This window comes from Lolium perenne, chromosome 7 (assembly GCF_019359855.2).
Source record: "Lolium perenne isolate Kyuss_39 chromosome 7, Kyuss_2.0, whole genome shotgun sequence".
In the NCBI taxonomy this organism is placed as follows: Eukaryota; Viridiplantae; Streptophyta; class Magnoliopsida; order Poales; family Poaceae; genus Lolium; species Lolium perenne.
Window position 1 is genome coordinate 82,774,895 of NC_067250.2, and position 22,576 is coordinate 82,797,470.

A 22,576-nucleotide genomic window follows, 5' to 3' on the forward strand; every position below is an offset into this window, starting at 1 on the left:
AGCAAGAATATCAACAGCAATGTCAAACAACAAGGGAGAAAAAACATCACCCTGTCTTAGACCTTTCCTAGTTTGAAAATAATCCAACACATCGTTAATCATGATACAAGCCTTTTCAAAAGCAACTTCCTCTGAGAGTTCCTATGCACTTACCTCAGGATTCTATTTCTAACCAAATAAACCAACATCTAAATCCTCCGTACCAACTACCAAATAGGCACTCAATTTTTTTTTGTCCGTGGCAAGTTACAAACGTCTAGCAGTTCTATATTTCGTGCGTAAGTAGTTCAACTCAGAATGTCATGCTGGTCATCACAAACTATTGAGGAACCTACCCATCCAGATTCTGCATACATATTTCTTACAGAAGTAGATCTATTGGCACGCAAGTGAAGCAACATTCTAACACTCCTGTACATTCTGCAACCGAAGAGCAAAATGCTACATCATGCTAATACTAAAAAAAAACCAGCCAAAACAAAATTAAGAGGCATGTCAGCTCAGCATTAACCTACAGGTCTTAGTTGTATCTGCAGATCACCCTGCATTTGAGCACCCGGTCCTGGACGTAGAACCCAGGCATTGCCATGGCCTTTACCTGAGATGGGCTTCGCTGCTGTGTCTGCCTCTCAACCTGGATCTCCTCCATGTACATAGGGTCGAACACCCGGTCCTCCTCGACCCGCAGTATCGTCAGTGGCGGGTTGAAGGAGAAGGCCAGGAGGTGGAGCAGCCAGATGCATTTCGCGGCCACGAAGAAGCACTGCAGCAACTGCTCGGCCCATGGCCACGACCAGCTCAGCGTGGACACGATGCAGCTCATCTTCTGGTCGCAGAAACGGCTGAAGTCCTCGCAGTAGTACTTGGTGCCCTTCTTCAGCACCTCGTTCCAGCTCAGGTTACGGAGTGCGACGAACGAGGCAAAGTTGTCCTGGAGGTCCAGCTTCGGGTCGAGACACCTGGGCGAACCGTTCTTCTGGAACGTGCAGTTCTCGAAGTCTTGATACATTGCTTGGTTCATGAGGGCTTCGAGATGATAGAGTATCACTTTCGAGTGTTTTTCAGCGAGCGTGAGCTGATATGGTTGCAGGAGTATATTCAGCTTATCTGATAGCCCGTTGTCAGCATCTTCGACTTGCTGGAGTAGTACCTTGCAGAACTGTTTGATGGAAAGACGGGCCTCCGACACTACCTGCAAGAACCCTTCCACCATTACTTCGTGGCTGACTGGCAATGAATCGTCTACAACCACTGATCTGGCTGATCGCTTTGAGTGAGATTGCACGGTTTTTGTGCTTGTTGCTTTCTTTAGAGCCTTTTTCAGTTCTGACGAATACGCTTCCAAGCTCAGCAGCTTGCTAGTTAGTTCTCCCAGTGATGATCTCATCTCTCCAACTTCTTGAAGAGCAGCGTCCCTATGCTCATTGGCCTCAGCAAGCTCCTTCTTCAGAGATTCTAGTGAAAACACACCCCACTCCTTGAGAAGCTGAGACATGTTCTCACCCTCGTTGGTGTTCGGTGACATGTCTGATTTTGGTTTCCTCTTTGACTTGGGTAAGAGCCATGATAACACGTGTCCCCCTTTTTGCTTTGTACGTGAGCTGATGGAGGGGTGGTAGTTCGACAGCGGCGCTCCACTGAAGTTCTTCAGAGAATTGGTATCATTTTCACTTTCAGGACCCCTACTGATTGTTGCAGGCTTGCAGGTGTTGCATGTCATCACAGTCTTCGATTCTGCCAAATCTGTTCTCCTGCTATCCGAATTGAGGAAACTATCGGCAGAGAGAGCAGGATGAAGGAAGGAACGATGGTTTCTGCGCGTGTTTCTGTTGCGCATATGTTCGTTTGATGAAGAGAAGTGGAGCTCGCTGTTTGATGAAGAGAAGGTGTTGAGATTGTCGACATCCGAGAAGGCCACCTCATCTTCCTGACCTTCATGTTCTAAACCAATCCCGCTCCAGTTCTCAGATAGGCTCCGGTTGTCTTGGCGAATGTAGTTCAGTCCACCCAAGGGCTCTTCACCATAAGCCTGAGGGAATTCATCAAGGAAGCAACGAGTGTTAATCTCTGAACCCAGAGGATGATTCAGAAAGCAAAATTAATGTGGTTCATGAAAATTGAGATAAACCAATAACAGGAAACACAATTTCGGTAGGAAAGCAGAAATGCTAAAATAAAGGGCATTTAACTATTTTATTTTTTTCGATAAAAGGAATATATTAATATCGAAAGATACCAAATTTAACTATTTTATGCATCAACAATTCACTATGATTGTTCAGGTTACTACAAGATGTAGTAGTAGTTGCCGTTCTTTGTACCAAAAGAAGCATTAACAGCCAACCTAGCAGCTTGCTAGTACTCAAATGCAGGGTGATCTGCAGATACAACTAATGATATAATTTTTATATTATATAATTTAAATTATATAGGTTAAATTGATGACCTAGGGGTACGCGCGCGCCTAATAAACTGTGAAGGAGGGAGTACTACATTTCAGTAAATGCATTACGGTGTCGAGAAGTTAGCTCATTCACCAATATACATATGTAGGTAGCTGTGAAATGCTGCAAGCTAGACCAGATAGTGCACGTCCTACTGTCCTATGTATATCTGAAAGTGGTCCATGAAATGGTTATGCGTGGAAGATAATACTAGTCACCATCTTTTCTTGGTTATTTCTAGCAAGGTAGCTGCAAATGATTAGACAGAGAAACCTAAAATCCAGCATATCAACAAATTTAGCCTCCATTTCCACCAATTTCCATTATTAAAGAAAGTTAAAGTTCAAAGGTGCCTGCCAAGTTTTGTAGTACGAGCTTCCAACCTACTACACAGGAACATCCTCGCAGTAATAAGAAGCAAATCCTGCAGGTAGTATTAACCTACCGTGTTGACAGACAGATGCAGAAATGTGAAAAAGATTAAGCATGGCAAACAGAAGAGGCAAATCTAACAACAGAGGAGCTAGCGAGCGAGCTACCTCTGACTCACACTCTTGCTCCTTACACCGAGAAGCAGCACATAAATCACGCATGGTTGCGAATAGGTAGGAGCCTGCTCACCGGGGTAAAGACGGGGTAGTCCTCGGCGACAGCAGCAACCCTCGGGAGCGCCGGCGACGCGGCAGGCGGCACACGGATGACGGCGGGGCTCCAGCTACCGCCGGCCCCGGCGCCGGCGTAAGCAGCATAGGGTCCGGCATTGGTGCCAGGCGGCGGGCCGGCGCCCTGGAGCAGCGCGGCGTGGAGCGCGCGCAGCTCCGTGGCCTTGGCGATGGCCGCCTGGATTTCCTGGCGCGTGGCCGGGAAAGCGGGAGCGGCGGGAGGGTGGGAGGAGGACGACGAGGCGGAGGCGGTATCCCCCGCCATGGATGCCGACGGCGACGGCGACGGCGCGGGGAGTGTGGGTCAAAGGGCGCGTCTTTGGCTTTGGCCTTGGCTTTCTGCTGGAGCTGCGCCGCTGGAAGAGGGAAGAAAGGAATAATGGCTTGTTGTTGTTTGCTTTGGTTGTGTATGTTGTCATGTATTTTGTACTCGGTACTGTGCAGTAATCATGCTTTGGTACCACTAGTACTTAATACGTAGTACTAGTGCCAATGCAGGACCAGCATGGCATTGGATTTGGAGATGTTTGAGAGCGCAGGCTGGACTGTAGCAAAGCAAAGCAGTGTCATCGGAAGGAGAAAAGCACGTGAGAGAGAATAGCTTTAGGAAAAAAAGAATGTTGAGCTCAACTCGCTTCTTTGATTCTTTCCAAGACACTCGTGCTAATACATTAACAGTCTACCACACAGTACTCTAGCCCTCTCTTCCCTACTGTTTGCTACTATAACCAGTATCTCGCATAGTTGGGAAATTTGACATTACGTTACAGTGATGTGTACTGTAGGCTTGACTATCTGCTGCTGCTGGTGATGTATATGTATAGATTGCTGATGTCTTATACCACTAACGAACATTTGCAGCTTCATTATTCAGCAACAAGCAAAGTGGCGAGGAGCACGGGGAAAAGGCAAAGCACGGCCACATGGCACCCACAGACACAAGCAAGCGCGATCGAACTGATTGATGATGACATGACAGTGCCCACACTGCCGCTGCGTTCGATTGATTCACTTTCGGCTGCTTCAGGAATCATATGGCTCTAGCGTATGTCCGACACGCTCTACGAAGACACCGGTACAGCAGTACCAGGTACACGGACGTTGTCGCTGTCAGTAGCTGAGAAGAGCAGAATGTTGTGTGGGAGCTGGAAATTAGCAGCAAAGAGATCTGGGTGGTATGCGAGAACCATTCTGGTGCGAACTTGTGGTTGGGCTGGAAATAAAATTGGTTGGCGCGAAAACGCTGTAACCAACACCTATCCAAGGGGCCACGCGCCATTGATTCTGATGTATCCGACCATTCATTTTCTTGAGTGCGTATAGACAGAGCCAGTTGCTCTCAGCCTCCCTGTACTACTGTTAAAACATATTTTATGGGACGGAGGAAGTACTACTAAATAATATATAGATATATCTAAACATATTTTAACATCTATATTATTTAGCAGCAGAGCCGAGGAGGGCATGCAGATGGTGCAGAGTATTGCCCGTCTCATTTCCCCTCCACCTCTCTCAGTCCTCTATAGTTCCTTGAGAGTATCCCATGGTCGGCCGGGCAGATCCAGGGCCCTCTCCGCCGGAGTAGCCGGACAGATTAGGACTTGGAGAGGTGCCATAGTAGTTAGGTTTAGGTCTAGGTCTAGATCTATTGTTACTCTTGTAGATCTTACCCCTGTGGAGTTTGGCGTCATGTCATCGGGGGTTTGGTCACGGCGGAGCTTGAGCGGCTCTCGGTGGCCGGTGGTGGCGTGGATGCTGGCCGTGGTGCTCCAATGGGTGGAGCCAGAGGCTGATGGCGGAGCGCTTCATCGCCCCCTTCAATAGATCTCTCTCTCTCCCCCTGGATCTGGATCTGGGCGGTGCTTCCATGCTTCTTCCTCCTCCAAGCCACCGCGGTGGTGGGCAAGATGAGGAGAGGCTGGAAGGCTCGGTCGTTGGGAATTCCATGGAGGGGAAATCTGGAGCCGATGTCCTTTCTTGCGCGTATTACATGGTGAACAGGTTCGTCGCCGTGATCCTTGGTCATAAGGGTGACCCTTCTTCAACCTCCAGCCCGAAGGCCCTCGAGTTCATTTGCTGGAGCTCGACGCCATTAGAAGGCCAAGTGGTTTGTCCCCAGCCCTCTTCTGGTTGCCAGCAGCTGGATCTTCACGCCGGAGAAGAGCTTTCGAGCATTCTCCTCTCGGAGCTCGGCGGAGACGCCTGGAGCTCGCCGGCGGCTGGTGGCAGAGGCACTGTCCTTGATCGCGTTTCCTCTGTAATTTTACGGTGCTTTGTGTAAAGTGTGAGGCCTTATCTTCAAATAGTTGGTTTATTAGGGAAAGTGATGATAAGGGGCCTTACTGTAAATTGTACCTGCCACGTGTGCTTTAATGAAAAAGCTCCTCTGGGGTCGTAGACCCCGCCTTGTGTGCAAAAAAAAAAGATGGTGCAGAGTACTTTCTCTAGCTGAAGGAATATATCTTCTCGATGATGATTATATTCACTGGTTAGCGAAACTTGTTATCACACCAACGATGGCGGTCATCACGCTCCCCCTTTCTTTCTTTCTTTGCTACATTATCTTGAGAGATTTCTCTTCACACCCGAGGTAGACCAAGGCCGGAGTGGCTAGGCGAGGTGCTGGCCAGCGTAGTGTGCATAGTAGGTCTGGGGTTAAATGTGTTTGATCCTATATGGCCTCTTTGTGTAGAACACTAGGTCTTCCTAGACAGATCTGGTAAAACCTGTGGACGATCTTTGTTCACGATGATGCGCTGCTGGCGGGCCATGCCATTATACTTGTGCATGGACATCTTGACCTGAAGCCCGGCCTGAAATTCCCGGGCATGGGCCTAAAAATGTTGGCCCGATGGCGGGCTGGGCTTGGGTAGTGCAAATACATAACATAGGGAAGATGCCTAGCCCGACAGGCTTTCGGGCTTTTGGGCCGAGCCAAGCCTAGGCCTAGTTTATGTGTGTCGGGCTTTCTTTGGCCTGGCCTGAGGCTAGGCATAGTTGTCGTAGGCGGGTGAGTTGGCCTCGAGGATCTCCGCCAATAAGGCTATGGATTCGAGCTTATGCATCTTGTTTGCTCTGGTGCGGCGCTAGGCCCTCGTCGTCGAGCTTCTTCATCATGGTCATGAGGAGCAAGGAAGGGGAGAAGAGTGTCGAGGCGGGCTAAGTCAATAAGTGTTACCCTCTCTTGATCTACGGTTTTCAAGCTAGATTCCTCTTGGCTGACCTCGGTGGCGAGGGAGAGGAAAGTGAAAGCTCTGGTTCTAGGAGATGGCGGAGGGAGTTTGCGGAGTCTGCGTTTGTTGCGGTGCTCCCCAAGTGACTACGCCTTCCACCCAGTGGCGGAGCTACACTATGTTTGTGTGGTCAATTGACAACATGCAAAAATGGCGAGCAAAGAAAATATAGCTATGGATACATCAAGATTGACCCCATAAATTCTAGTTTTTGACATCACTACAATTTTTTAAAGCTTTGACAACACTAGTTGGCAGTCACAGCTCCGCCACTGCTTCCACCCACACTATCTTCAGCCAAGATCTTGGCATCGATGTGTTGAGCACGAATTGCTCGAGTTTATCATCCTCCTGTGGAGGATCTTTTTCAGCCTCGACGTGGCATCATGCGCTTGTACTACCCCAAGTGGCCATGTCCCGGGCGGTGGTAGAGCTGGTTGTGCTAGCAGGGTTATCTTGTTCGGCGAAAAGCTTGGATTCAGTCGCATTTTTGTGATATGATGCATAGTGTTCTGTGTACAAGTCAAGTCCATGCTATAATTTGTTCTTTCCGTGGGGTCTTTTTTTGTACATATATGTCCAACGCTGAATTAATACAGATTCCAAGGAACTTTAAGAAAAGGGTTGTTTTGTGGTACCCAAAAATAAATAACAACCATTAATTTTCATCCATCCAATGGTCCAAATAGTTTCATACCACATCCTAAAACTTGAGAGGTACAAACAATGAAACAAATTATCACAAGCTCAACAAAAGAACAGCTCGCTGGCCGCTGCGTAAGCACTCCAATTGCCTACCACAACTTCCCAAACCGCAATGCAGGGTTGCATTCGTAGATTGGCAGATGTGTCGGGCTCGTGGCCGCCTTGTCTTGGTTGCGAACTTGCCATCAGCTAAAACCCCTGTGGAATGTTAAAGCCACATTTGAACTTAACGAAGAACCAACAAGATGAATATCTCAAGGCCACAAAGTTCTAATGTCCAACAACCCTAGCCGTCGATTTACAAGAGCTATAAACAAGTGGTGATGAAGATCCGTATCGTGGAGGAGGTATAAACTTAGATCACAATGTAACATAATTATCCCGTGCATGCTCCCGGTGCTCAGAAAAGCGTCGGTTTTACCAAGAACTCGTCTCAAGCCTCGCGATAAACAACCGCACAGAGGAGCGGTTCCAGGTTCTTTCTCACTCCTTCTTGCCGGCGTGTCTGCTACTCTCCTTCCCCTCTGATTGCCGTTCTAGCATCGTGAGGGGGAGGGGAGGCTTGGTTCTCGTTTGTGTGTGTTGTAGTTTTTGGTTTTCTGGTTTCCAAGGTTCCTCTATCAGCGTCATGGTGGGCCAAATGTTGATGGTGCCCTTAGGAATAATGGTCTCCCAGTCCATGTCCCTGCTCGTCGGATGTGTTGCTGACGCTGGCAAGAGGCTTGTGGAGTCCAAGCTGTTGGAGGGGCTTCATTTTGGTGCTACGTCATGCCGTGGCGGAAATGATGGGCTGCTCTTGGAGTGTGGCGGTCTTGAATGCGGCATATTTGTGGAAGATGGTGGAGGATATGTGTTATATTGTGATCCAAATTCATACTAAAGGGAGGCTAACTTCTGATGAGCGGAGCGAGGCCCGTCGTCGGTACGGATCGATGCCACCTCCTATATATACCTCTTGTAAGCCGTCGGCTGGGGTTTATCAGATTATAAGATAACCCACAACGTTTGTAAACACTCCCCGGTGTAGTGAATTTTTGCTAGCTAGCGCCCGTGGCTTTTTCCTCTCTGTGTTGGAGGGGGTTTCCACGTTAAAATATTGTGTCCCAGCTGCGTTTTCCTTTATCGTTCTTCGCTATTTTCTTGTCGCGTTTATAACAAGTGGTATAAGAGCCCATGTTTCAATCTAGGGTTTGTGAAATGTCTTCCTTGAAGTTCGATCTACCGCAGCTAGATTACACCATAAGTTTTTCTCTGTGGCAAGTGAAGATGAGGGTGATCCTCGCCCAAACTTATGATCTGGGTGAAGCTCTTGAAGGATTCGGCAAGTCTAATGCAAAGACTTGGACCGATGATGAAAAGCAGAAAGACCGTAAGGCTTTGTCATTGATTTAACTTCATCTATCCAATAATATTTTGCAGGAAGTGTTGGCTGAGAAAAACTTCAACGGCGTTGTGGTTGAAACTGGAATCGATCTGCATGTCTAAAGATCTAACCAATAAGATGCACGTGAAGATGAAGTTGTTCTCGCACAAGTTGCAAACGATCTCTCTAAAGAAATAGTACTTATCAACCGAAAAAGAAATTTGATGGTGATGGTAAGGCTGATGTTGTTTCCAGTGATAATTCTGATGATGATTGCTTAGTTGTGTTTGCTGGTTGTGTTTCTGGTAATGATGAGTGGATCCTTGATTATGCATGTTCGTTTCATATTTTTTGTAACAAAGACTGGTTAGTTGTTATGAGTTTGTGCAGAGTGGATATGTTGTGCATATGAGAGATAACAACCCACGTGAGATCGTGGGCATTGGCTCCGCCTCAGATCAAGATGCATGATGGCACGACACACACACTGGCAGATGTGAGTCACACACCTAGCATGGCCAGAAATCTGATCTCTCTCAGTACCCTTGATGTTGATGGGTACAAACACTCAGGTTCTCACAGAGTTCTGAAGGTATCAAAAGATTCTCTTGTTCACATGATTGGTGATATGAATTCTGTGAAATTATATGTTCTTAGAGGTAGCACTTTGTTTGGTATGTCTGCTGCTGTTATTCCCGATGAACATGGTAAAACTAATCTGTGGCATATGCGTCTTGGACATATGAGTGAACAAGACATGGAAGAATTGCACATGAGAGACCTGCTAGATGGATGCAATTTAAGTAAGTTTGAGTTCTGTGCGCACTGCATTTTTTGGTAAGCATAAAAGAGTTGAATTCAATGCTTCCGTTCATACCACTAAAGGGGTTTTAGATTATGTGCATGCTGATGTGCGGGGACCTTCCCGCAAGACTTCTCTTGGTGGTGCAAATTACATGCTTACTATCATAGATGATTACTCCAGAAAAGTGTGGCCTTTCTTTCTAAAACATAAATCTGATGTATTTAATGTTTTTAGAAAGTGGAAAGTTATGGTAGAGAAGCAAAGAGAAAATAAAGTTAAATTTCTTCGTACTGACAATGGTATGGAGTTTTGCTCAAGCAGCCCTGCAATTACGATACAAGAAGTCTCTTGTGTCCCCAACACACCCAATACACTTGTCAGGTGTATAGGTGCACTAGTTCGGCGAAGAGACAATGAAATACAAGTAATATAGATGATTGTAAGTAGTAATTGCAATCTGAAATAAAAATGGCAGCAAGCAAACATGTAGCAGAACTAAGCTAGTTGTAAACGGTGTTTCAATACTTGAAAACAAGGCCTAGGGATAATACTTTCACTAGTGGACACTCTCAACAATGATACCATAATTGAATACATAGATATCATCACTTCACTATGCTACTCTGAACCACTTCCCGGTTTGATAATAAAAAAAATCACTGCGTATGGCTGCATAAGCATTCATTAAAGTTCGCATTCCCAATCTATGGACGCCCCACACTGTCACTTTGAGCATACAAAGATGTTACTAACTAGTCACCACAATTCATAAGTATTTCTATAAATTAAGCTTAAGAAGCAAACACGGTGTGCACACTGTCACCTTCACACCGTTGGACAAGGTGTCCCCGGAGATCACATAATAAAACCACTTGAGTAGCACAATAGTTGAAGAATAACATCTACTTATGCAACTAGATTACAATGCTCATGATCACATAAAGATCATACATGGAGAGATAGATAGACCACATAGCTACCGGTAAAGCCCTCGGCCTCGGGGGAGAACTACTCACTCCTCATCATGGGAGTCAGCAACGGCGATGAAGATGGCGGTGAAGTCGATGGAGATGGTCCCGAGGGCAATTCCTCGTCCCGGCAGGGTGCCGGAACGGAGACTTATGTCCCCAGAATCTTGTTTGCAACGGCGATGGAGCTACGGAACTTTTCGTGGACGGAGGCTGATGTTTTTAGGGTTCTCGCATCGGAAGGCTTCTTATAGGCAGAAGGGCGAGGTCGGTGGAGGCCAGGGGCCCACGCCTAGGCCTGGTCTGGCCGCCCTGTGGCACCTCTTCGTCCCCCCTCTGGACTTCGTCTTCATTACGGAAGAATAAGATCTTCGGCTTGTGTTTTGTCCAATTCCGAGAATATTTCCTATACAACTTTTCTGAAATAGAAAACAACAGAAAATAGGGAACTGGCACTATGGCATCTTGTCAATAGGTTAGTGCCGGAAAATGTATAAAAGTGCAACGAAGTGTAAACAAAACATATATAAATTGGTGTAAAACAAGCATGGAGCATCAAAAATTATAGATACGTTTTTGTCGTATCAATTATTCACAGTTGAGAATTTTCGGTTGCACTGCTTATGCACATGTTGATAATGGAAAGCTAGAGCACAAGGCTGTTAAATGTGTGTTTCTTGGTTATGGTTCATGTGTTAAGGCATATAAGTAATGGAATCCTAAAACTAAGAAAGTTTTGCATAGCATGTTTTATAAGAGTTCATCTACATATGTTTATGATGCTACTGATTTTTCTGATGTTTATGATAATGAGCAACAGAGCATTAGCGTGCAGGTGTAGCACGTGGAGGAGAAAGAAAATGATGCTGCTAGAAATGATAACACTGTTGTTCAACACTCATCACCTATTTTGCAGCAAACAAATAGTTCCATTGATGTTGATAGACTGAGGCATAACAAAAGTCCACGTCCTCGTTTAATTGAAGAGTGTAATCTTGTTCATTATGCTTTGAGTTGTGTTGAACAGCTGGAGCATGATACTGAACCTGCTACATATGCTGAGGCTGTTGCATCCGTTGACTGCGTGAAGTGGGTTTCTTCTATGCAAGAGGAGATGCAATCGCTTGATAAGAATGGTACATGAGATGTTGTGCGCTTTCCTAAACAAAAGAAAGATGTCCGCTATAAGTGGATATTTAAAAGAAAGGAAAGTTTATCTCCTAATGAGCCGTTAGTAGCAAAAAGTTTCAGCTAAATTCCAGGTATTGATTATAATGATGTATTCTCTCCGGTTGTGAAGCATGGTTCCATTCGTGCATTCTTTGGTATTGTGGATATGCATGATCTTGAGCTTGAGCAGTTAGATGTGAAGATTGCTTTTCTGCATGGAGAACTTGAGCATGAGATATACATGGACCATCATGAAGATTTTGTTGTGCCTGGTAAGGAGGATCTTGTTTGCAAGTTAAAGAGGTCCCTTTATGGTCTGAATTAGTCCCCAAGACAGTGGTACCAAAGGTTTGATTTATTTATGCTTGCACATGATTTCAAGAGATCTTAGTATGATAGCTGTGTTTACATCAAGTTTGTTAGTGGATCACCTATATACTTGCTGTTATGTGTTGATTGCTGCCAAGAGCAAGAAAAATATTGAGTACATGTCACGAGTTCCATATTCTAGTGTTGTTGGTTCCTTGATGTATGCCATGGTTTGGTCTCGCCCTGATTTGTGATATGCTATGAGTTTGGTTAGTTGATACATGGCTAATCCTGGTAAAGAATATTGGAAAGTTGTTCAGTGGATTTTTAGGTACCTTCGTGGCACATCCAAAGCTTGCTTGAAGTTTGGCAAGACCGGTAAGGGACTCGTTGGCTATGTGGATTCAGATTTTGCTGCCGACTTGGATAAGAGAAGGTCTCTCACAGGTTATGTGTTCACTGTTGGTGGATGTGCCGTGAGTTGGAAGGCAACATTACAACATGTTGTTGCCAATCTACAACCGAAATAGAATATATGGCTATTGCTGAAGCTTGCAAAGAGTCTTTTTTGGTTGAAAGGTTTGTATGCTAAGCTTTGTGGAGATGATTCTTCATTAACTTATTTTGTAACAGTCAAAGTGTCATATACCTTATTGAAGATCAAATGTTCCATGAGCGGACAAAGCACATTGATGTCAACTACCATTATGTTCGCGGCATTGTTGCACAAGGTAAACTGAAGGCATGCAAGATAGGTGCTCATGATAATCCTGCTGATATGATGACAAAGCCAGTTCATGTTGTCAAGTTTGAGCTTTGCTCGAGCTTAGTTGGTATAACTGTTTATCCCAAGTGATTGTTGGCGCCAGCAAGTGTTTTCTTTGTTGTTCAGGAGATTGTTGAAGTTCATGCTACAAAATGGAAATTGTCTCAAGGTGAAGTTTGTTATATTGTGATCCAAATTCATACTAAAGGGAGGCTAACTTCTGACAAGCGGAACGAGGCCCGTCGCCGGTACGGATCGATGCCACCGCCTACATATACCTCTTGTAAGCCGCCGGTTAGGGTTTATCAGATTATAAGATAACCCACGTTGTTTGTAAACACACCCTAATATAGTGAAGTTTCGCTGGCTGGCCCCGTGGTTTTTTCCTCTATGTGTTGGAGGGGTTTTCCACGTTAACATCTTGTGTCCCTTCTGCATTTTTCTTTATCCTTCTTCGTTATTTGCTTGTCGCGTTTATAACAATCTGGCCGCTTGAAGGTCGGGGTGGCACTGGTCCCGGATCCGGCGTTGAAGAGGCTTAGAGGAATCTTATGAGGTTGGTGGCTACTGCGGCTCGTTAACGCCTCATGGCTAGGAGTTCCTTCAGGTAAAGTGTGGACCAACTATTGATTATTTTCTTTTCCAGCGACGATGGAAGACGTGTGTTCTTGGTAGTTGCGGCGGCGACAGTTTGCAGCAGTACAACCGTTTATATCCTCCCCGTGTTATGTTGCTTGTATATGTACCAACTATGTATTGTTATGTTTATAAATATAAGTAATGTATGCCTATGGGCGTGCATCGTAAAAAGAAAGCGTCGGTTTTCTTTCGCGTTGCATGCTTGTGTGGTGCCCTTGATCAGCGCCTCCGCGTGCGTGCTCCCGCGTGAGACGACGATGCATGCCTCGGCTTGGTATGGGCACGGCAACCTTTCGGCTCAAACGAGGACGCCCCGGTTGGTAACCGGGCGGGCATGGGGCAGCGCGGGACCGTCTTCTGTTCCGGGGGATCATGATCCAGCGCTGCGCTGGGCTGGGTGGAATGACGCCCGAGGCAAAACAGACTCGCTCGGAGATGCAGCAGTGCAGGATGCGACCGAACGGAGCATGCCAAAGCAGCGTCCGAGACGACGACGCGATGCCCCTGTCTCCTTGGTTCGTTCGGTTGCACTGCATCTGCACGGTCGTTTTGTCCTCTCAGCGAAGGCCCCGCGCGGCCTACACGGCAGGCACCAGGCAGGGCATGTCGTGCCGCAGTGATCTGTACGAGGCGTACCTCGGTTCCGCTCCAGCGCTCGCGTCCGTCCAGGCTTGCCAGGGCTCGGCGACATGGGGTTCACGAGATGGACTCTAGCGTCTGTCGTTTGATTCGTCGCTGATCACGGCTGTGGCCAAGCAGGGACGGAGCCAGAATGCAACACAAGGGGCCAACTGCACATGAAAATAAATAGACTATTTTTTTTAGATTATTGATTGTAAAATTATGTCTGACTATTTTTTCAAGTAATTATAGAAGATTCATTGAAAATTCGTCCATTAAATTCTATAGTGCATCCACAAAAAATGATAATTATTTCTGGATAAATTATACACTTTTATGTACTTCTTTAGTTTTAATTTTTTGTATATAAGTTGGAGCATTGACATGTGGGGCCTAGCTGTTGTCTTTGCTCTTAACAGGGTTATTAAATGGCTGATTAGACGATCGGTGAAAATTGCAACAAATTAAACCACCACATGGTGGAAACTACAAGAAAATCTTTAAAAACTATAGTTTGGTGCAGTACAAGGAGCAATGAGTAGGACATAGCGAAAGCTGCAGAGCCCATATGTAAACTGGGGTAAATTCGGAGATCAAATCAGAAAGCACGCTTCGGATCTCGGACACTACTGCTCCTGGTGCAAGAAAATAATGTTTCAGAATTTATACGCTTGCCAAAATAAATCACCAAATAATTCGCACAGGCGGTAATCTTAATGTTTGTTGGACCAATAAATTTGCATAGAATAGTTTAAATAATTCTACCCGTGAAGGAAAATAAGAAGTTTGGCCGTGTTTTTAAGATTTTAAATTTGCCTTTTTTACCCCGTTGCTTCTACTCATGTAAATATCAACATTATTTTTATAAAAAATTCCAATGGAAATTATGATTGAAATCTGCAAGCATGATTGTTTTGATAAAATTTTTGTGATACTAAGAATTTCTTTTAAATGTGTGCACAGGGTGCACTGGTGCCAAGGAGCCAAAAGCCTGCGCTCAAACCCACATATTTTAACTAGGGGAATTCAAAAAAAAAAAAAAAAAAAAAACCACCATGGGGAGCCATGGCCCCAGCGCCCCTGTGGTCAAGTTCGGCCTTTGGGGGCTGCAGTCATGATTTTCCCATTATTTAGGTAAAGTGCTGCCAATACATTAGTTTGGGGAGAATCAAGATTTAGACATTTTCACAAATGCAAGCCAGTGGGAATGTGGAATACCCAACCCTATCTCTTCAGTGGCCAGTTCCCATCATCTTATGCTTATCCGGCGGCAAATGGGCTTTTACGGGGTTAGAAAAGAGGCTCAACGGCTGGGAATCAAACCATGTGGTATTTGTGAAAAGCAGCAACTAACGAAAAAGATTCTGAACTAAGGTTGAGGCTACTGGGTACATAAAATTTGAGGCTACCATAGTGGTTTCCCCGTGAATAAACTGCACATCAACAGTAGAGGTGCATATTGAATTCGATAATATGGTTAAAACACTTTATGCTACTTGAAGGCATGTCTTAAAGATGTCTTCATGTAGAAGCTCACGAGTAACATTATAGTAACATACAAATTTCAAGATTTTGTTTTAAGTTAGAGATGATAACGTATTCTTACATGCGCTCTCTAGTTTCTTCAACATACATATTTTCAAAAAAGAGAAGGAAAAAAAATAAATTGCCATATATTTTTGTTAAAAAGGGATAATAAAAAGAGAAAAAAATTAACCATTAAAGAAATTTTTAGATGAGAAGAGCGGAAGCCAGACTAGTATATGCTAGTAGTCAAATGTTTAAATCATTGTCGTAAAATAATGATATACACCCAATGTAGCAATGCTACCCAAACAATAGTGGATCATGAAACATGGGCTTGATTATTTTTTTCACAAAAAGTTCCTACCACCTGATGATAGAAACATCATGAATGGTCCAAACAATAACATTACGAACCCTCTGAAGGAAGAATTGGCGTGCGCCACCAAAAGCTAACAGAGAAACTGATAGAAAGAGATTTCACGTAATGCCACCATTTTGGTGGAATGTAAAGCAGGTCACCTTCCTCCAGTATGCAGTCCATGAATTCAAGACCTTCCATCCTCGGGAACTCCTTTACATCAATGTTGTCAAGATCAATCTGCAGAGACATTGTGTGTACAATAGTCTCATGAAAATCAATATCTTTCAATCAAGTCTAGTTGTGCAAAAGAAATTATAGAGCACATAGCTTTAGGGCCTGAGGGACATCGATCTTTTGGACAGTTACAAACACGGCTGAACAGGAGGACCAGAAGAAATCTGCTACGTAGTCCAATATTGATTACCAAACTTGTTCTATTTTCAGAATCTCCGCATCAAGGTTGTTTGAAGAAGATTTGGAACAAATTTGTGCATGGATGAAAATAATGAAAGGCAGGTAAAGGGAGCATTTATTTATTTTCTTGGCCTGCCAATTATATTCACTCATATATTGCTCTAGACTATGAAGATCATTGATGTTGACAAATCACTTGTTCAACCAATGCTTGATATCTGACACAGAACACGCACCTGACTCGTATTGCTTAGCATAGTCTCCATGTGAGGGTACAAATCCTCAGAGATGGAAGCACTATAGAGTCTAATATACTTCCTGCCCAAGACCTGTCAATAAGGAACAGCCAGAGATATCAGACTTATTTAGAACTTAGATGAAATATGTTGCTTCCATTGTCATAGTAAGAAGCTGAACATAATTAGTTGGTAGCTAAGTTAAATAGGTGCCAACTAGCAGCATTTTGTGGATCAAATTTAAATTAGCGTAATGTTTTTGCTGAACCAAGGTTAATCAGCACTAAAGAATCTCACGACCCAAGCCTTGATTTGAGCATGCAAGTAATATTTTTAGAGGGAAGACCCCATTGGCAGCATGCAAGTAACATAACATACCAATAAGCTAAGCCCCTCTCTCTCATTTTAAAAAAAAACTGTGATTAACATGTGTCTCAAGTGTGCAGCATATTGGTGCATGTGCAGGTGCAGCCCACTTGTGCGTATATTATTTGTTGGTGCAGCCGAACCTAGGTTTAGCAAAAGCTCCACAAGAAAATTAAATAAACACAAAAATGCTGACGCATTTTTAGTGGCTTTTAAAAATTATGAATCACCTAGCTCACTTTGACTGTCTGTTCTTCATTTCTGTAGAGGAGGAAACCTGCCTACCGAAGAACAGAGGAACAACAAATAACAAGACAACTTAGTTCGATCTATTTCCTGAAGGGGGCGTTATGTAGTAAAAAGAAGCGTAACTGTAGTTGCAGTAACACATGTTCGATTATCATGCATCAGCATTACTCAAAATAACTACTACAGAACTATACTCCTGTGATACCTGAGCGAAAAGGTTGTGATGTGGGTCATGATGCAATGGTGTTACAGTCCCATCAGGTCCAAACCAAGCATTGAGCGCTTGGAGTTCACCTCCACCAGCAGAACAATAATCAGGAACCACTATGTCTTCACGAAGCTCTTTGATCTGCCAAATACCATTAAGGCATTAAATAAAGTTCAATAATTGCTAACTCCACATATTCAAAAGAAAATCAAGTTTCTCAGGAATAGGTTACCTGGTCAAACAATGGATGCTGAGCTAAATACGTTAAGTTTGCAGAACAATCAGGTGACCACATCCTCTCAAGAAACTGAGAAAATGTGATAAGGTCCTGTCTCCACTCATTACAAACATAATTTTTCCCAACCTGAGACACCATTATTTATACCAGTGTGCTGAGAACTTATGTAACAGAAGAGAGAAAGATGCATACTAATAATATTCGACCAAAAAAAAAAACTAACCAGTACTAGACAAGTTACTCTTACGGACAACAAATAAGCTATTGCTTATACAAATGAATTGCTAACTGAACAGTAGTCAACCGACAAGCATATATGTAACTGCACGAACAGAAAGAAGATTTTACGCACATGCTTCATACATATTAGAATATTAGATTAAAAAAGCTGATTGTTTTCAGGGATATTTCTTAAATACACATACAATACTAGTAGAAAATCAAAACTAGACGCACGCGAAAAAGATGCTAAAAATATAAGCCTGGTCAATAACGTAAGAACAAATAGCTAAAGAAAAACGGTGCCAGAAGGATGGTTTACAAAACCTGATTTATACCACTACAAATGTTAACAGGTTAGAAAATAATCCAACCTAAAACATAACATAGGCATGATGCCAGTACCAATATGTAAAATCATGTGATGCAGTCAGTTCAAAAGAGATAAATTCGGTCACGTGTTCTAACTTGCAAAGCTTAATACTACTTTTCTAACTTGCATTTAACATGAAATTTAAAACTAGCTTAGGTTGCACATCTCAACAATATATCCTACACACGAATTTAAGGCGTATAATAAGAACGACAAATACTGAATAGAAAAGAAAATGCAATAACAAATACTTCCTGAGATAAGCTGGATTGAAGTCCTGAAGATGGAATTTGAGTATATGAGCCACTTGCTGGAAACCAGCCAATTTACTGTAGAATCAGATTTAATCATTTAATGCACTTCTTCAATGGAACTTCATATACTTTTTCCCAATTAATGGCATCATTATTTTTAAAATTTTAAAAATGTCTGAAAAGGGCAAACTGAAAATCACAATACATAAGTTTTTAATTTTAAAAATGTCAGAATTGATTTTTTACATGATAGGTCAACTGTAAAGTGTAACTGTGTAAGTAGTCACCTCAGCAGGAACAGTGCGATCTCCGGCTATCCTCTCTAGGTATTTTATGTCCTTCCATTTTGTCCTCGCAGGCCAATGATCAATGCAGCCGCTGAGTATAACAGGGGACTCACGTAAAAAGTAATCATGTATAAATGCCTCCAAAGAAATGCATGTCCGCCTCTCAATTTGCTTACACGATAAGGATTTCACTGGCAGAACTTTGAACACCTGAAACATATTATCATAATAGATAAATCAGAGAGATTACAGGGTAGTCCATAATCCATGTGGAATTGGGTAATTCCACACTTCTGATCCTAAAATTGCAGAAATAATTCATTTTTATATAAGACTAAATTCCATTTTTTGATTGTTTTAACTCTTTGTTTTTACAAAACAAAATCTATGCATGCACAAAATCTCAGTCTCCGGTCCCTAGACAGCCCGTTAATTTTGTGCAACTCCAAAATTAATTTAATTTGACTAGTTATTCATGTTTCTAAGTTATAGTTTATTTTCGAATGATTAATTTCAATTGGATTTCTGACTTAAACCTAAACTGATAACGGCTAACAATGGGAGTAGGCTCGAGACTTTTATATTTGGTTGGGGTGAAAATTAACTTTTTGTTTTTTCGTTTAAATTGACTAGCGGGGATCTGATTTTTTGTGTTCACAAATTTCTGGACTTGCTCTGAGATTCGCGTGTGGTAGAACTTTTGTATATATGGGTATAAATTAATTTGTTGTTTTTGAGATAGTTGGGCTTTGCCAAACCTACATTTGCATAAAGAAGTACGATTTTAGATTTCGAAATGTGCAACTAGATTATTCCCACTTTGAACTTCCAGGCCTACAATTGCACAAATCTTTTACTTATGTATAGTTATGAATTTTCTTTTAGAGCAAATGCATGTGTGTGCAGTTAGAACAAACAGAGCAAAGGAACCTCGTCGTTGATTATGCTCACGGCGTGGTGGATTTGGAAGCATAGGAAAGCGATCGTCTTCAACAACGAGCTGCCTTCGGTGGCCTCCCTAGTCGACACAATCAAAGCCGGGGCAAGATCATGGGCGGAGGCGGGAGCACGAGGGTCGAGGGTTACGCCAACTTCTCCCTTAGACTAGGTTTCTTGGGTTGAGTTGTATGGTGTGGGTGTTGGTCCACTCTTCGGACTTGTAAATACGCCTTTTTTTTCTATCAATGCATCGAAACACCAAGCTTTTTGCATTTTTGCGAAAAATAACAAACAAAGCATGCATGTACTGCTACATATCACAAACATTGAGAATACAGCGCCATAAGTGCATGCATGGTCGACAGATATATAGAGGAACCCTAAGTCAAGCTAAATTTTTACTAAAAGGGTAGCAATTGTGTGACAATCCGTGACCTAACAGAGTATATTCCACTTGAAACTGCCAAACGGAGTACTATTATGCTTCATTACCCTTAGGTCTCTCAACCGGAAATAATCTAGCAGGTCATCAAACTTTGTTAGAAAAGGCATTGGTGACTATGATTGCTAAGTGGGTGCTAGTGCTAGGTGTCGGAGCTTCCAATACTTCTTTACACTTAATATATCATCCTTATACATGGAAACAAGTCCATCTTCCACATCCCACTGTCTGCCTAAATGACTAACTTGTTCAGCACAAAGAATTCAGGCATTTATTAACTATATGAGATAAAATAATTTATAGGGACGCAAATAGGCACAATTGCACAAGCTTAGGGAACGCAGATGCTAGCTTCTCATAAAAACGCAACACTGCCTGCAATTTGCGAACTCAAGATTCCTAGCCATCGATGCGGTGAATGTTAATTTGAAGAAATATAAACTTACATGAACCACTTGGCCAACCAATTCACCTTTGAGCTGACCGTTGGGGTGTACGTACACGCTACAGACTCACTTCTTTAAGACATGTTCACTGTATTAAAAAACTGAAAATAGTACATATTACGATACTAACTAAAGTTATGTTGGCCTCTAAAGTTTCAGTTAATATTTTATGCAGTTTGGGAGAAACCAAAAATACAAAACACCCATTCACATATAGTATTTGTTACTGCTTGTTATTTTTCTATGTGCAAAGATTCCTTCCAATTATGTTCTTGTGACATTTTATAATCTTGCACTGCACTAATGATTTTTCCTAGATTTTTTTTTGTCATAGGAGTAATTCTGATTGCTAAGTGAGTCTAATTTTAGCACTGCATTTTCATGCACCAATCTATATAAACTCACAAAGTCTCACAACGACAAGAGACGAAATCTTAGAAAGATGGCAAGTCAATAGAAATACTCACATCGGCGATGTCTCTGTTCCTACTGAGCCCTTCCATCCACCTCTCCGCGTCTATGCCATTGCCGTCGCCATTGCTATCGCCGTTTCTGTAAGCCGGGACCCGCGCGACGGCAGCCTGGAGCTCCCCGCGGAGCAGGTCGCCGCCCATGATGAGGCCCATGTCGAGCGCCCGGAGCGCTGCGCGGCGGTCGTCGCCGGCCCGGATGCTGGCCACGTGGAGGCAGGCGAGCGCGTAGGCGTCCCGCCACGCGGGTTCCACCCCTCTCCACGGCCCCGAGTGCAGCTGCTCCCAGGCCATCTCCCGTGCCGCCTCCGCCGCGCGCAGGTCCCCCGCAGCTGCCTTCTCCGCGGAGGCCACGAAGGCGAAGCCCCCCTCCTCGGTGATCTGTCGCAGCAGCGCCGCCCGCTTCTCCCCTCCCGCCGCCGCTACCACTGCCCCCGCCGGCTCCGGCTCGCCGGTGTCCATTGCTGAGTCGCTGAGCCGTGGGAAAAGCGCAAAAGAGAAGATATTTCGGGGTGCCCGTGGGCCGTGGTCAGTTCTCTGCTTACTCGGATGCAGTGTGAGGTGGATTTACCGAATTTACGGTTGTACCCTCGCTCCTAGTAGATTTGAGATATTTTGGACCCAGATACTTGGACGCGGATGTGAGACGGTCGAGTAGGATTTACGCTTTTGCCCTCGCTCCTAGTAAATGTGAGATATTTTCCACTAAAGATATTTTGGCTTGAACGGCCAGAGAGAGACAGTGGGACGGTGGAGTATCGCAAAGGTGGGCCCGTCAGAAAAGAATGTCAACATTGTACTTTTTGCAGACAAATGTTCCCAAGAATGTATATAGTTAATAAAGAAATGAAAATTCAATTCAGCCCCCGGGTGCACATGCTCCCTCTAACAAAACACTATATTTTAAAATATTGAAACTTTTGATTAAAAAAATCTACATGCACATCTCCATAATATATATGTGTTCGTCAAATTTTGTGAGGAACCAATATTCTTATGTGGTCTATGTAAAAAAGAGAAAATTTATCATCTGAAAAGCCTTATTTTTTTAGCATTGAATCTTGTCTTTTTGTTACACACCAGACGACAAGTCATTTTTTTATGAAACGACTTATAAGAGCGTAGCATGTGAAAATGTGTGTGCGGATTTTTCGTTTCAAATTTAAAATTTCAAAATATGGGTAACATGCATTTCAAAATATAGGGAGCATATGCTTCCATAGTCCCATGTACCTAAACACCACTCAAATAATATCTTTATGTTGTTGTATATAAGTATTAGATTAACTGCCTTTGAAAAAGAAAATAGGTTCATATCAGCCCATGTGACTAACTTATAGCTAGAAGGAAACAATTAACCGATGAGGTGCATTCTTATCTAGTTTTTAAATATATTTTACTAATCCTACAATATGCAACTATAAATACCGATCCATATCTCCAATAATTACATTTGTATGATTACTATACATGCGCTTATTTTTTGAATTCTCACCGATCATCGAGCCAACATGTTATGATCACCGATTTTCTTACAGTTCATCATTCATAAGTGATCGTTAATATGCATAAATCAATGCTCGGTTGGTCAATCTTATTAAGTCCATACTTGATCAATCAGTTCATGATCTGGTTGATTGGTCAACAGATTCTTTCTCTACTTTAGTTCATTAGTTGATGTAAATTTATTTATCTAGTTTTACTTCACTTTTTTAGTGTTAACTATTTTGTTTTTTCATTTTGTATGAAATAACACATGTTGAGGCTATATAGTTAAGTAAAATTATGCTCTAGTTATATTAGATTTTTAAAAACAATTATGGCCCCAATTGTCATTTCACACGAAGGCCACAAAATTCCTG

The 22,576-nt window shown here is 43.2% G+C and overlaps 2 protein-coding genes across 2 annotated transcripts; both read right to left on the reverse strand.

The window, feature by feature from the left end:
• Window positions 1-340: 340 nt before the first annotated feature.
• Window positions 341-3,462, reverse strand: LOC127316853 (IRK-interacting protein-like). Its single transcript, XM_051347322.2, has 2 exons — window positions 3,066-3,462; window positions 341-2,029 (listed from the first exon to the last, which is right to left on the reverse strand). Exons 1-2 carry the CDS (start codon window positions 3,369-3,371, stop codon window positions 521-523), a joined length of 1,815 nt encoding a protein of 604 aa, XP_051203282.1. The 5' UTR covers window positions 3,372-3,462; the 3' UTR covers window positions 341-520.
• A 12,001-nt stretch (window positions 3,463-15,463) lies between these two features.
• On the reverse strand, window positions 15,464-21,205 carry LOC127316852 (lysine-specific demethylase JMJ30). The gene is made up of 6 exons (XM_051347321.2): window positions 20,712-21,205; window positions 18,418-18,627; window positions 17,279-17,410; window positions 17,044-17,187; window positions 16,224-16,316; window positions 15,464-15,810 (listed from the first exon to the last, which is right to left on the reverse strand). The coding sequence occupies exons 1-6, from the start codon at window positions 21,174-21,176 to the stop codon at window positions 15,619-15,621; spliced, it is 1,236 nt and encodes a 411-aa protein (XP_051203281.1). The 5' UTR covers window positions 21,177-21,205; the 3' UTR covers window positions 15,464-15,618.
• Between the last annotated feature and the right edge of the window lie 1,371 nt (window positions 21,206-22,576).